Raw genomic sequence first — 11,305 nt, forward strand, 5'->3', positions numbered from 1 at the left:
AACCTTCACTATAAATAGAGTACACTAATCCTTAAGCTGTTTTTAGTCAATTAATATTAGCCTTCTTCCCTTTTATCCCCAGTTCTCCTTGAAAAGCAATAGCTGATTTGTATTTATTCAGCTCATGGATTGGCATTTCACTTTAAATAGAACCACATAAGCCTGTCTCTATTTGTATGAGATATAACCGCCACCCTCATCTACTTGTATAATGCCATGACACAGAGAAATCACAGCTTAAACCAACAGCCTTTAGATGTGTCATTTCAGAGTAACTGATAAAGGAAAAGCCGTGTGAACCATTTTGGAGAACAAATGACTCTGCTTTCTAGAACAATTGAAGCAGCATGCACAATACCTCATTCTGCTAAAATCATTTATAGAATCATAGACTGTGTATATTTCCTGTAATGAGAGTTGGGCAGTTAGGCAAGGTAAATGGATACACCCTGGGTTCCATTTCTCGAAAACAGTGGCTGGTTCAGTGATTAGCTTGGCTTTATAGGTGCAGTTAACACATACACAAACAACTACACATACTGACTTTTGGAGTATATGCTCGGGGATCTCTTTCCCGCGTGGAAACTCCTTTGAGTGGTGCGATGGGATGGCACAGAGTATCTGTAGCTGCTGCTTTTCCCCGTGCAACAAAACACGCAGCAGAAAAGCGCTCCTCCAGCAATCAGCACCAGGGCTGTGGTCCAGCCAATGTAGAGGGCTTCTCCAAGCTCACGCTTTCGGGCCACATCCACGAGTGGGTTGTAGAAGTCTCTGATGATGGAATTGGCAACCCAGCTGACAGGGATGAGCACCACCAAGCCAGTGATGATGAAGAGGATTCCGGCTGTTAGCAAGATGCGGCTCTTCACGTTCTCATCGTCGCCGGTGCACCTGGTGCACTTCATTCCGAGGATGGCTGTCATAAAAGCCAGGAAGGACAGGACAGATGCAGCACACATCAGTCCTCTAGATGCCTGGAGGTCAGGAGTGAGAGCCAGCAGAGAGTCATAGACCTTGCACTGCATTCTGATGTTGGCGTGCCTCATGCAGTTCATCCACAGGCCTTCCCAGAGGTTCTCAAAAACCACAATGTTACTTTCGATGAAGGCAGACACTCGCCACTGGGGCATGATGGTCACTGCCACGGTACCCACCATGCCAACACCACCAAGCACCAGTCCAGCCATTTGGAGAACAGAGGTTGCCATGATCCTGCAGGGTTTTAACCAGCTGAAATGCTGAACAGGGAGGTAGGGCTTCTCTCTAGGAGAAATCTGTGTGCCCTGGGAGGGAACAGACCCGATGTAGAAGCGAGCTCAGAGCGCAGTGATTTTTTAATAACAACGGCTTTACCCTTTCTAGCTAGATCAAATCCAGTGCTGACTGGTGAGACACTCCTCTGTGCACCCCCCCCCCCCCCCGGCCTTGCAAATCAGGTGGGGCAACTTTCTGAGCCAATAAGAGGGGGATGGGAGCTCAGGTGTGTCTAAATCAACTCTGGATACTTGGGAAGGGTGGACTTGCAAATAAACATTCTTTGGACTTCTCATTTTTCGAAGAAGACAGCAGTAGTTTTACCTAGAGGCATAATTATGAATGTATGCACAATCAGCCAGGACAGAGCCATTCTCTCCCAGCAAAGGGGCATTGCATTGCTCTGCGCACAGGTAATTCTGACCCTAAACTGCTGTGACTGAGGCTCCAATGAAAATGTCTTCCTACGAATTCTGCAGGAGTGGCTCCGAGGCCAAATTAAAGGAGAATGAAGGATTGACGGATTGTTTCTACCCGAGAAACCACATTCTTTGGGATACATGTGATCCAAAGGGTTGATTTAATTTGTCTAGAACTTCAAAGCAAGCTCTCCCAGAGCGAGTTCAGCCAGGAGAACATGCCAAAAGCCGAAAGCTAGGCTGGAGTAATTGAACAAAGCAGGTTGCCTTCCTTGTTGGCACTAACTGTATATGGTTTTCTTTTAAGCCAGGAAAACTACTAGTTGGCATTTGTTTTCCTGATGATATTGATTTATAATGAAGAGTGCAATCACACAAAAAGAAGCCAGATGGCTGTGTCAGGAGGAACTAAAGTGCTTCAGCGAGACTGTCAGCACCTACTAAAGCTGAGACCTTATTTTCTAGCCCACTACTTCCTGCTCTGCTACTTCCTGCTCTGTCTTCTGGTCAGAAGAAAATGGAACTCTGGACATTGTACAAGATAGTACCAGGTCTCTGCAAATTGCTGGTATTTAAAGTAACATCTTCATAACATGTGTTATGCAAATATACTTAGCAGTCCCTAAATGCATGGCAATTTGAACTGTCTTTGAAAAACGATAATGAAAGTGTCAGTGGAATCAGCATCCACAGCTCCATTAGAAGTTTCCCTTTGGAGGCCATCTTTTCTCTCTGCCCTGCCTTTCCAAACTTGAAGCTATTTTCCCCCTTCAGGTAGCCCGGGTTATCCTTGAACTTGCAATATAGCTGAGAGGATGACCTTGCATTCCTAATCCTCCTGCTTCTATCTGTCAAATACTAGGACTGCAGGTATGTACTATCTCACCTGGATTGTGCAGTGCTGGAGATCAAACCTAGGGCTTGGTTACCCTGGGAAAACATTCTATTAACTGAGCTACATGCCCAACACCTCAAATTGTATTTTAATTTCCTGTTACAATAACAGATACTGACATAAAATAACATCTCCACTATTTCTTTCTTTCTTTCTTGTTTTCTTTCTTTCTTTCTTTCTTTCTTTCTTTCTTTCTTTCTTTCTTTCTTGTGGTTTTTGAGATAGGCCTGTGTAGTATTTACTGTCCTGGAACTTGCTATGTAGCCAAGAATGGCCTTGAACTCTCAACCTCCCTGCATCTACCTCCAGAATAATAGGATTACAGGGAAAGAACACCGTTCTTGAAATTTTGCTTCCATCTGATTCTTTGCACATTGAATCCAAAGATTGAAGATACTGTTTTAGGCTTACTCATCACACTTCGAAATTCTAATGGTCTAAAAACTGGGAAGTTTATGGGGACTTTTGAAGCAAAATGTATGTATGACAGGGAAGGAAAAATGGAGACCAGAAAGTAAACCATCCTCTAAAAACTAAGAGTGGATAGCAGTCCAAGCCATTTTAGTATACTGAGTATTTTGAACTATGTAATAACCTCAAATGTTATATTTCCATCGACTTCTTAATTTGTTTAACTGTTCAGAGCTCACCATTCCTTTGTTATCTTGATGTAGAAATAAATATCACTCTTTTCTTCATCAGATTTTATCAGTTTTAACAGATTTGTGAATAGACATGGGAGTAGAAATATATTATCATTGGAAGTAATTTTCAAGCTACAAATGATGACTTGAAATGGAATCTGGAGAGAGTTTTAATCTTTAATTGTCAATCTGGAAAAATTGAATGACAGACATAATTTTAAACTGAAGAAGGAACGAATGCATTAGTTGGATAATGACCAGCTTGTACTTAAGGGATCTAAGGGCATATGTTAGCCATTTGAATCCATATTGAATTTCCAAATATCCATGTGATATATTTTCTGGGAGCTCTGGATAAATATTGCTGAACATTTGCATCAGAGTGGGCAAGTGAGACAGCGAGTTACCCATGAAACTCAGTTTCCCCAGTGTCTATAGAGACATCTGACTATGTGTAACTAGATCCCTCCCCTTAAGGATTGGGCTGTGTCAGGAACTTCACTGATGTAAATATTCTCCTCATTTAAAAAGGATTAAGTACTTTTCAGTTGAAATTGTTTTAGCTCAAAGATTGAGACCTGTGTGAGAGATTAACCCCAGGCTGACATTAGAATAATTACACAGCTGACTGCTCTTGTAGCACCTAGCCCAGGGCACCCAGATTAAGTCGGGCAGTGATCTAATTCACTCCATGGTATTTTGAAATAACTGTGTGCTAAAGATCAGAGAAATGAGAAAGGGGGCAAAATGAGAATTTCATGTTTTCTAGGGACAGAAGCCTGAGTTCAGAGACTAAAAGTCTTTTATGGCTTATCTACTTTCCTGTGATGATTAACTTGGCTGAAAAATTCAAATAGTAGTAGTGGTTAGAGATTTAGTAGATTAATAATATTTTCATGTTTTTGGTACTATGAACCACCTGAGCAGATTAAAGGTTTTGTCTGTCTCTTTACAAGTTACTGTGAAGATATGAGCAGATATGAGTGCTCAATTTGACTGTGCTTTAAAAAACAAAACAAAACGTATTTTTCTTTTAAAGATGAGACCTCAGACTGCAGTCTAGGCTGGCCTGTAACATAACTTTCAGCACTCACTAACTGGTCTGAAACTCGTGTCTGTTCTTCTGCCTCAGCCTCCTGAACGTTGAGATGGCTCACGGCCATGGTAGTTCTGCAGCCTATTGGCAGGCTGAACATCAGCACGCAAAATGGCTAATAGTACGTGAGGTTATTTGTGATGTTTTTCATTTTTGTTGTTGTTTGTTAGTTTGTATCTCAATTGCAGGGTTCTCAAGCATGAACTTTGTAGAGGATGATAAGGTGTTACAATGTCGAAAGGTTGGACACAGGTGGGACAGGCATGAACCCTTACTCCCAGAGAAAGGGACTTGCTTCCAGAGGCAAGAATCAGGTGCTTCATTTAAGTTCTGTAATTAAATTCTACTCTGACAAGTACCTAATGCACACAAATGCTTTCCCTTCATGAACAATAGCACATTGCCCTCAGCTATCTCTTGCCTCTGTTGTCTTTATTTCTACACTCCAACTCTTCAGTCTTAGCTTACCAATAATTTTTCTGAATTTTTAAAAATGATTATTGATTCTGCTTCCCCGAAGTTGCCAATCCCTATTGTTTCCTAAATTCATTAGTGTGCACAGTTTACAGCCTGTGTTTGTTGTTAATTGTTGTTCACTGTTAATTCATTGTACTTTCTCACCTGAGAAAGCAAGTGAACATATCAATAGGTCTTATTGGTTTTTGTTCTTAACATTGAACTGCGTTTTGCTTTATGGTCTCTTGCACCAGCCCCTCACTTGTCCTTCTTGATGGACACTCCTGGGTTTTATTCCCCAATAGCTGTCTTCCATCTTTGCCACCTCTTGATGACCTATTTTAGTTGTTATGCTTAAAATTGAACTCTTTCCAATAGAGTCATTATCTAGTTAGTACCTTAGCCATTTCCAATACTTTGAAAAAAATGACACAAATACACCTGGTGAGTCCAATGGGAAAGTGATATTCATCCCTCTTCTGGGGACTGCAAAGCCAAATGGTCAAGGTTTGGTGAGGAAGTTGTGGAAACAGGGACATGACGCATCTTGTTAATTTTTTTATTGACAGCAGAGAGATAAATACCTTGCATTCAGCTCCTTTTCTTCATGTTATTCAGTCCTTTAAAGAGCCTCCCATAGATGAAGTTTTGCCCTGCAAGCACGTTCCTCTTGTCCCAGTGAAGAGCACCAGGTTTCTCTCTAATAGTACTAAGCCCTTCAACAGTTACATACTTTGTGGTCTATACTCTCCTTGCTTGAAACTTTAAACTTTCACTTCTTTCCTTCCCAAGCCACAGCTTTTTACTTCCTGCTCTCAGGTTTTCATCTCTTATAGTAGAGCCAGATGAGAGCAATGGGCAGTGACCATGAAACCACCTGAATACTATCTTGTCCTTAACTTTCCTCTACCTAAAAAAATCACTTTATTATCTGTAATCTCAACATCATTCACATCCTCAACACATGGGCAGAATGTAGCCAAGTTCTTTGCTAGAATATCACATGAGTAGCCCTAAATCAGTCTTACAGAGTGACTGCTCCCTTCTGAAACCCCATGAGCGAGACTTCTACCTGAGCATTACTGACTTTGAAACTCTCCTAAGGGTGATACCCTTTAAGCACTGTCCGCAGTAGAGACTATTCTAGCTCAAAGTTCTACTTCTTCCACATTCCTCCCACAAACAACCTCCAAAAGCTTTAGACTCCTATGGTCAGTTTTTACACAGCAACAGTCCCCCTTTTGGGTAGTAATTTTTTGTAATTGTTCATTTTCATGCTTATGTAATAGAATATATGACAAGATCAACTTGAGGAAAGAGGGATTTACTTTAATTACAGTTCCAGGAGGTACAGTCTACAGGGATAGTCAAGGTAGTGGGGGCAGGAGGCAATGGTCACATACAACCACAGTCAGGAAACAGAGTGGTATGGACATTTGCCCTTAGCTAGCTTTGTCCTGACAGTTTAAGTCCTGGGAGCCATCTCATGAAACGGTGCTGTCCAATTTCAGATGGATCTTTCCACAGCAGTCAGACCAGCACTCACTACAATCCACTACAACTGCCTAGAGAGTAGCTTCCGGATGATTCTAAAGTTTACCAAGTAAACAAGGTTACCTTCCACAAGTAGTGATGATGATTAAAAATATGCAATCTTTATTCTGAACTTACTGCTCTGTAAAAAAAGAATAATGAGTGTGTGCTGAGGCTAGTCTCTGTGATATATTTAATATCTCCTGTGAATCCAGAGAAATAACTAAACATGAGCAGTTTGGAGGGAAGACTTTCCATGGAACATTCCAATCCTACTAATCTGAACTTTGTTTTCTTTTTTTCCCCCTTTCTTTCTTTATTTTATTTTTGTGGGGGCATGAGGGAGAGAAAGTAAAATTTACTGTTCATAATCTACTGTTCATCAAATATTCTCTTTGATATAGTTTCTAACATCCTTTTACTCACATTTAAACATCCATAAAATGCAAGGAGTACTTGATTCCTTTTATAGTTGAGTAGGTTAGACTTGAGAGAGACTGTATTCATCATTAGGCTCACACTTTCTGCTGCTCTATACAAGCATGGATCGGGAAACTGCTGTCCTTTCTCATTTGATTGCCCGCCCACTATTTCCTCAAAAGAAATTAGAAAAGGAAAATTTTTGAAGTGCAGGCATAGGATTTTGTTCTATCAGATGATTTTTGCCATTTATGTATGGTAGGGTAACTAAGCTGTAACTTTGTGAGCATCACATGTCAATGTCCACTGGAAGGATGATAGTTTGAAAAAGCACAGGTATTGCAAACCATTGAGAAACTTTGTGTATTTAACTTAAGCCTGCCTTTTTTTTTTAGTTTAAATTTTAGTTTTTGAGGCTCTTATATGTAAGCACTGTGGTTTCATCCTATCCACCCCTCTAAAAACCATTTCCTTAGTTCCTCTTTTCCTAAGCTGAATCACCAAAATTACTTAAATAGTAAATATAATTCAACAATAGTTCACTTAAAAACAGGGCATATTCTTTAGTAAAGTTAAAGAATATATTTAAACTTTAAAACTTTAAACTTGAAGCCAGGCAGGCACATACCTTTAATCCCAGTACTTGGAAGGCAGAGCCAGGTGGATCTCTGTGAGTTTAAGGCCAGCCTGGTCTATACCTAAGACAGGCACCAAAATTACAGAGAAACCCTGTCTCAAAAAACCAACCAACCAAACAAACAAACAAACAAAAACCTTTAACTTTAAAATGTAACTTTAAAGTTAACTTTAATAAAGTGAAAGTAAAAATATAAAGAAAGTTAGAAATATCAGTACCTATACTTAATAATGAATCTAAATAAGTTTTCATGGTTATATTTGTGTTGACATGCACTTACTCACAAAAAAATGATTTAGTTTGTGTGCTAATGGGTTTTAGCATCTTTTGTGTAAATAAAATAGTTTCATATCATTAACTTTTAAAAAATACTAATGTACATGATCGAATTTAATGAACAGATTTTTTTTCATATTTTTTCTGTTAAAAATATATAATTTACAAAAGTTTCAGTCTTTAAATAGTCTATTCAAAATTTTCAATTTGGGGAAACATCGCAGAGCGTATGTATTCCTTATATAGCATTGATAGAGTGGGTAGTAGTAATTTGCTCCACCCATGACCTTGGGTTATCCGACCTGATAGAGGCAGTGCTTCTTATCTGCCTACATGGCCACTTAAAAGGGAGGAGAAACATAGTCTTTGCTCTCTTGGGTGGTAAAGACTGGATCAGGTGGCATGAAGCATCCTGTGATCAGTCTCCAGCTTTCCAATGACTCTGCAACTGAATTTACCTTATCCTGTATCAATGAGTCTGTTTTCTCCATACAACCCCTTAATAAATTTATATATACCATTGAGGGTCATGTTACAAGAGTGTATGCTGGTGTCATAACACCTTTTCCTTTATTTTTTCTTCCCTTTTTATAGGTCCTCTGCTTTATACCATGTTATAACATGCCATGAACTGATCACCACCACTTAACATATATTTGACTAAAATATATTAAACAAATTCCACAGAATGGAGTGAATGGTTCTATGTATCAGTTCCTTCCACTTGCAGGAAAATTCACACCTTTCTGTTTGTTTTACATTTTAGATTGTTTGAAAAATTCTTGCTACATTATCCAGTCTCATGTCTTTCTGTATGCTGTGATTATATGTTGTTCCCATTGGTTAATAAATAAGCTGCTTTGGCCTATGGCAAGGCAGCTTAGAGACAGGTGGGGAATCCAAGGAGAGAGACAGGAAAGAGAAAGGTGGAGTGGAGGATAAGCCAGACTGCCATCCTAGGAGCAACATGTAGTGGGATACAACATGTAGTAAGATGCAGGTAAAGTTATGGAACACATGGCAGTACATAGATTAATAGTTACAGGTTGAATTAAACTATAAGAGCTAGCTAGAAAGATGCCTGCCACAGGTCGTACAGTTTGTAAATAATATTAAGCCTCTGAATGATTATTTTATAAGTGGTTTCAGGATTTAGGGGCCAGGCAGGACCAGAGAAACATTCTGGCTACAGTGGAATTCATAATCCTCCTGTTTCACCTTCCCAAACACTGGATTATTCTTTATCTTTTACAGAAATTTCATAACACAGTCATGGCAACACTTGGGACTTTAATAGTCCAGTAGAAATTGCTTCTAGTAAGTCGTTTAGAATTTTTCTTTCTACCTTTGACCAAAGACGAAATGAAAACATTTTTTACATCACCTAAAAACTGCATACTGTACAGTTTTGAATTTACTGGAAAAAAAATTACCAAATAATCTTCACATCTCTCCCATCACAGAAGTGCCAGGGAGTCTACACAGCCTAGGAAGAAGAGAAAAAGTTGTCAGTGGCGGGAATTTCTGGCCAGGCAGAGAAACTAAGTAGTGCCAGGCATAGCATGAGCCTATTAGCAAAACCCCAAAGAATAAGTATACCAGCGGGCGGTGGTGGCACACGCCTTCAATCCCAGCACTCAGAAGGCAGAGCCAGCCAGATCTCTGTGAGTTCGAAGCCATCCTGGGCTACCAAGTGAGTTCTAGGAAAAGGCACAAAGCTACACAGAGAAACCCTGTCTCCAAAAACCAAAAAAAAAAAAAAAAAAAAAAAAAAAAAAAAAAAAAAAGAAAGAAAAGAAAAGAAAAGAAAAAAAGAATAAGTATACCTTGTAATGTTCTCAATCCAGAGCAATTCATAGGAACTTTTAGTCTTATTAATTATGCAAAGAATAAGGAAAAATGTATGCAAATTTTGTAAGAATATTTTCAACATACTTACATAGGCATAAAATAATATATTTTAGAGAAACATTAACTAATATTATGCTAATCCAAATCTACTTCATAATACTTAGTTATATTTATAATGAGGGTGATTAAATGTAATCATAATTAATTATTTATATGATTTGGACAGTGCAAAAACCTTATTTAAATGCTATCAGTGTTATGTTTCAGAGCTAAAGAAAGCAAGGGCTAGGGTATTTAATGCCTGGCCCATAGCCTCCCCACCAACAGGCTTACAGGAGCCTTGGTGTAACTCGAAGTCCATCAAGCTCTTGCCTCACTATAGGTCCAGCACTAAAGTAAACCAATCCTTGTATCACTGCTGGGATGCATGTCTTGCAGCAGATAAAGGTGTGGTAGAGCAGCAAGAGTTGGGTGAGCAATGCTCTGCAAGCAGTTAGTTTTTATAGTACTTTTAGTAGGATAGTCAGAAATAAGTTGACTCCTTTACAGGACCAAAGGCTTTTGTTCAATATGAAAAGTCATTGACCAGTATGAAACAGAGGGCTGTTTGTGGAAAGCACACACTTGTGCACACCTGCACACACATCCCTATGGCAAACAATGGATGTGGGAACCCAAGAAATGACTTTCTCTTGTAACATTGGAGTTAACAGGACAGCAAAAAGTAATTAACGGGGCAAATAGAGCTAAGCCAAGTTACTGATTAATTTACAAAACAATTAACTTTCCGCTTAAAATTCAAATTAAGATTCTGTCTGCCTTAGGCAACCAATGTTTGCAAATTTTAATAGGGTTAGACATTAAGTGTCTTACTTAAAACCAAACTCAGACCACACTGGGTAAGACTATTATGGGAACAAGCCGTGCATGGCTTTCTTGGTTTTCAGTTATCAAAAAAAAAAAAAAAAAAAAAAAAAAAAAAAAAAAAAGGAAACCTTATAACATGTTAGACTAATTATATTTTCAAGAAGAATGTGAGAAAATGAAAAGTTGTTTAACCTCTTATTTCAAATATTTGTAGACATTCTACACTTGTAAAGAAATTCAAGAAAATGCCTCATAAAACATTTTTTAATTGCATCCAATCATTCAGCAAGTATATTCTGTAATGGATCCTGAAAAATGATCTGTGAGTCTAGAAATATAAGAGGTTGTCTCTGCTCTTTATAATTTAACATATTGATCACAACCTGGACAGTGGTGGAACAAATGTCAAGGTCAACTAAGCCTATCCTATTCAACCAAGATACTAAAACTGATAGCGGTCATATTAGCCCATGAACATCCCTGTATAAGAAGGATGAGCTTTCTGCCATCTTCCAGCCTGCTCTGCCTGTGATCTCTGGAAGGGTTTCCAGGAAAGCTGAAGAACTTTTAAAAATATCTGTCTGATGTAGTACCTTGTGTATTACCACATCTTCCAGAGTTATCAGAATTCTCTGGCTCCATCTCTGTAGGAATAAAAGGTGCCTCTGCCTTTACCTTCCCAGAATATACTAGCACCAACAGGAAACAGTGGTTTATTGTGTCTTGCAAGAAAATAGTCATGAATGTGTTGGTCATGTGATCAGTAGGTCTTTTTTTTTGTTCAGGTAAAAAAATGCATTTATGAACCAACATATTATTTTTGCCTATAAAAAATACACACTATTACTTGCACAGGCAAGTGAGAGCAACCTACCTATAAACCATTAAAATACATAATAAAAAATTAAAAGAAAAACAAAATAAAAAAACTGTTTCTAACTTTTCTTTGGTGGGGAT

The 11,305-nt window shown here is 38.7% G+C and overlaps 1 protein-coding gene across 1 annotated transcript; it reads right to left on the reverse strand.

The window, feature by feature from the left end:
* Positions 1-530: 530 nt before the first annotated feature.
* Positions 531-1,208, reverse strand: Cldn8 (claudin 8). Its single transcript, XM_036203203.1, has one exon. It carries the CDS (start codon positions 1,206-1,208, stop codon positions 531-533), a length of 678 nt encoding a protein of 225 aa, XP_036059096.1.
* Positions 1,209-11,305: the final 10,097 nt, after the last annotated feature.

Source organism: Onychomys torridus, chromosome 12, assembly GCF_903995425.1.
Source record: "Onychomys torridus chromosome 12, mOncTor1.1, whole genome shotgun sequence".
Classification (NCBI taxonomy): domain Eukaryota; kingdom Metazoa; phylum Chordata; class Mammalia; order Rodentia; family Cricetidae; genus Onychomys; species Onychomys torridus.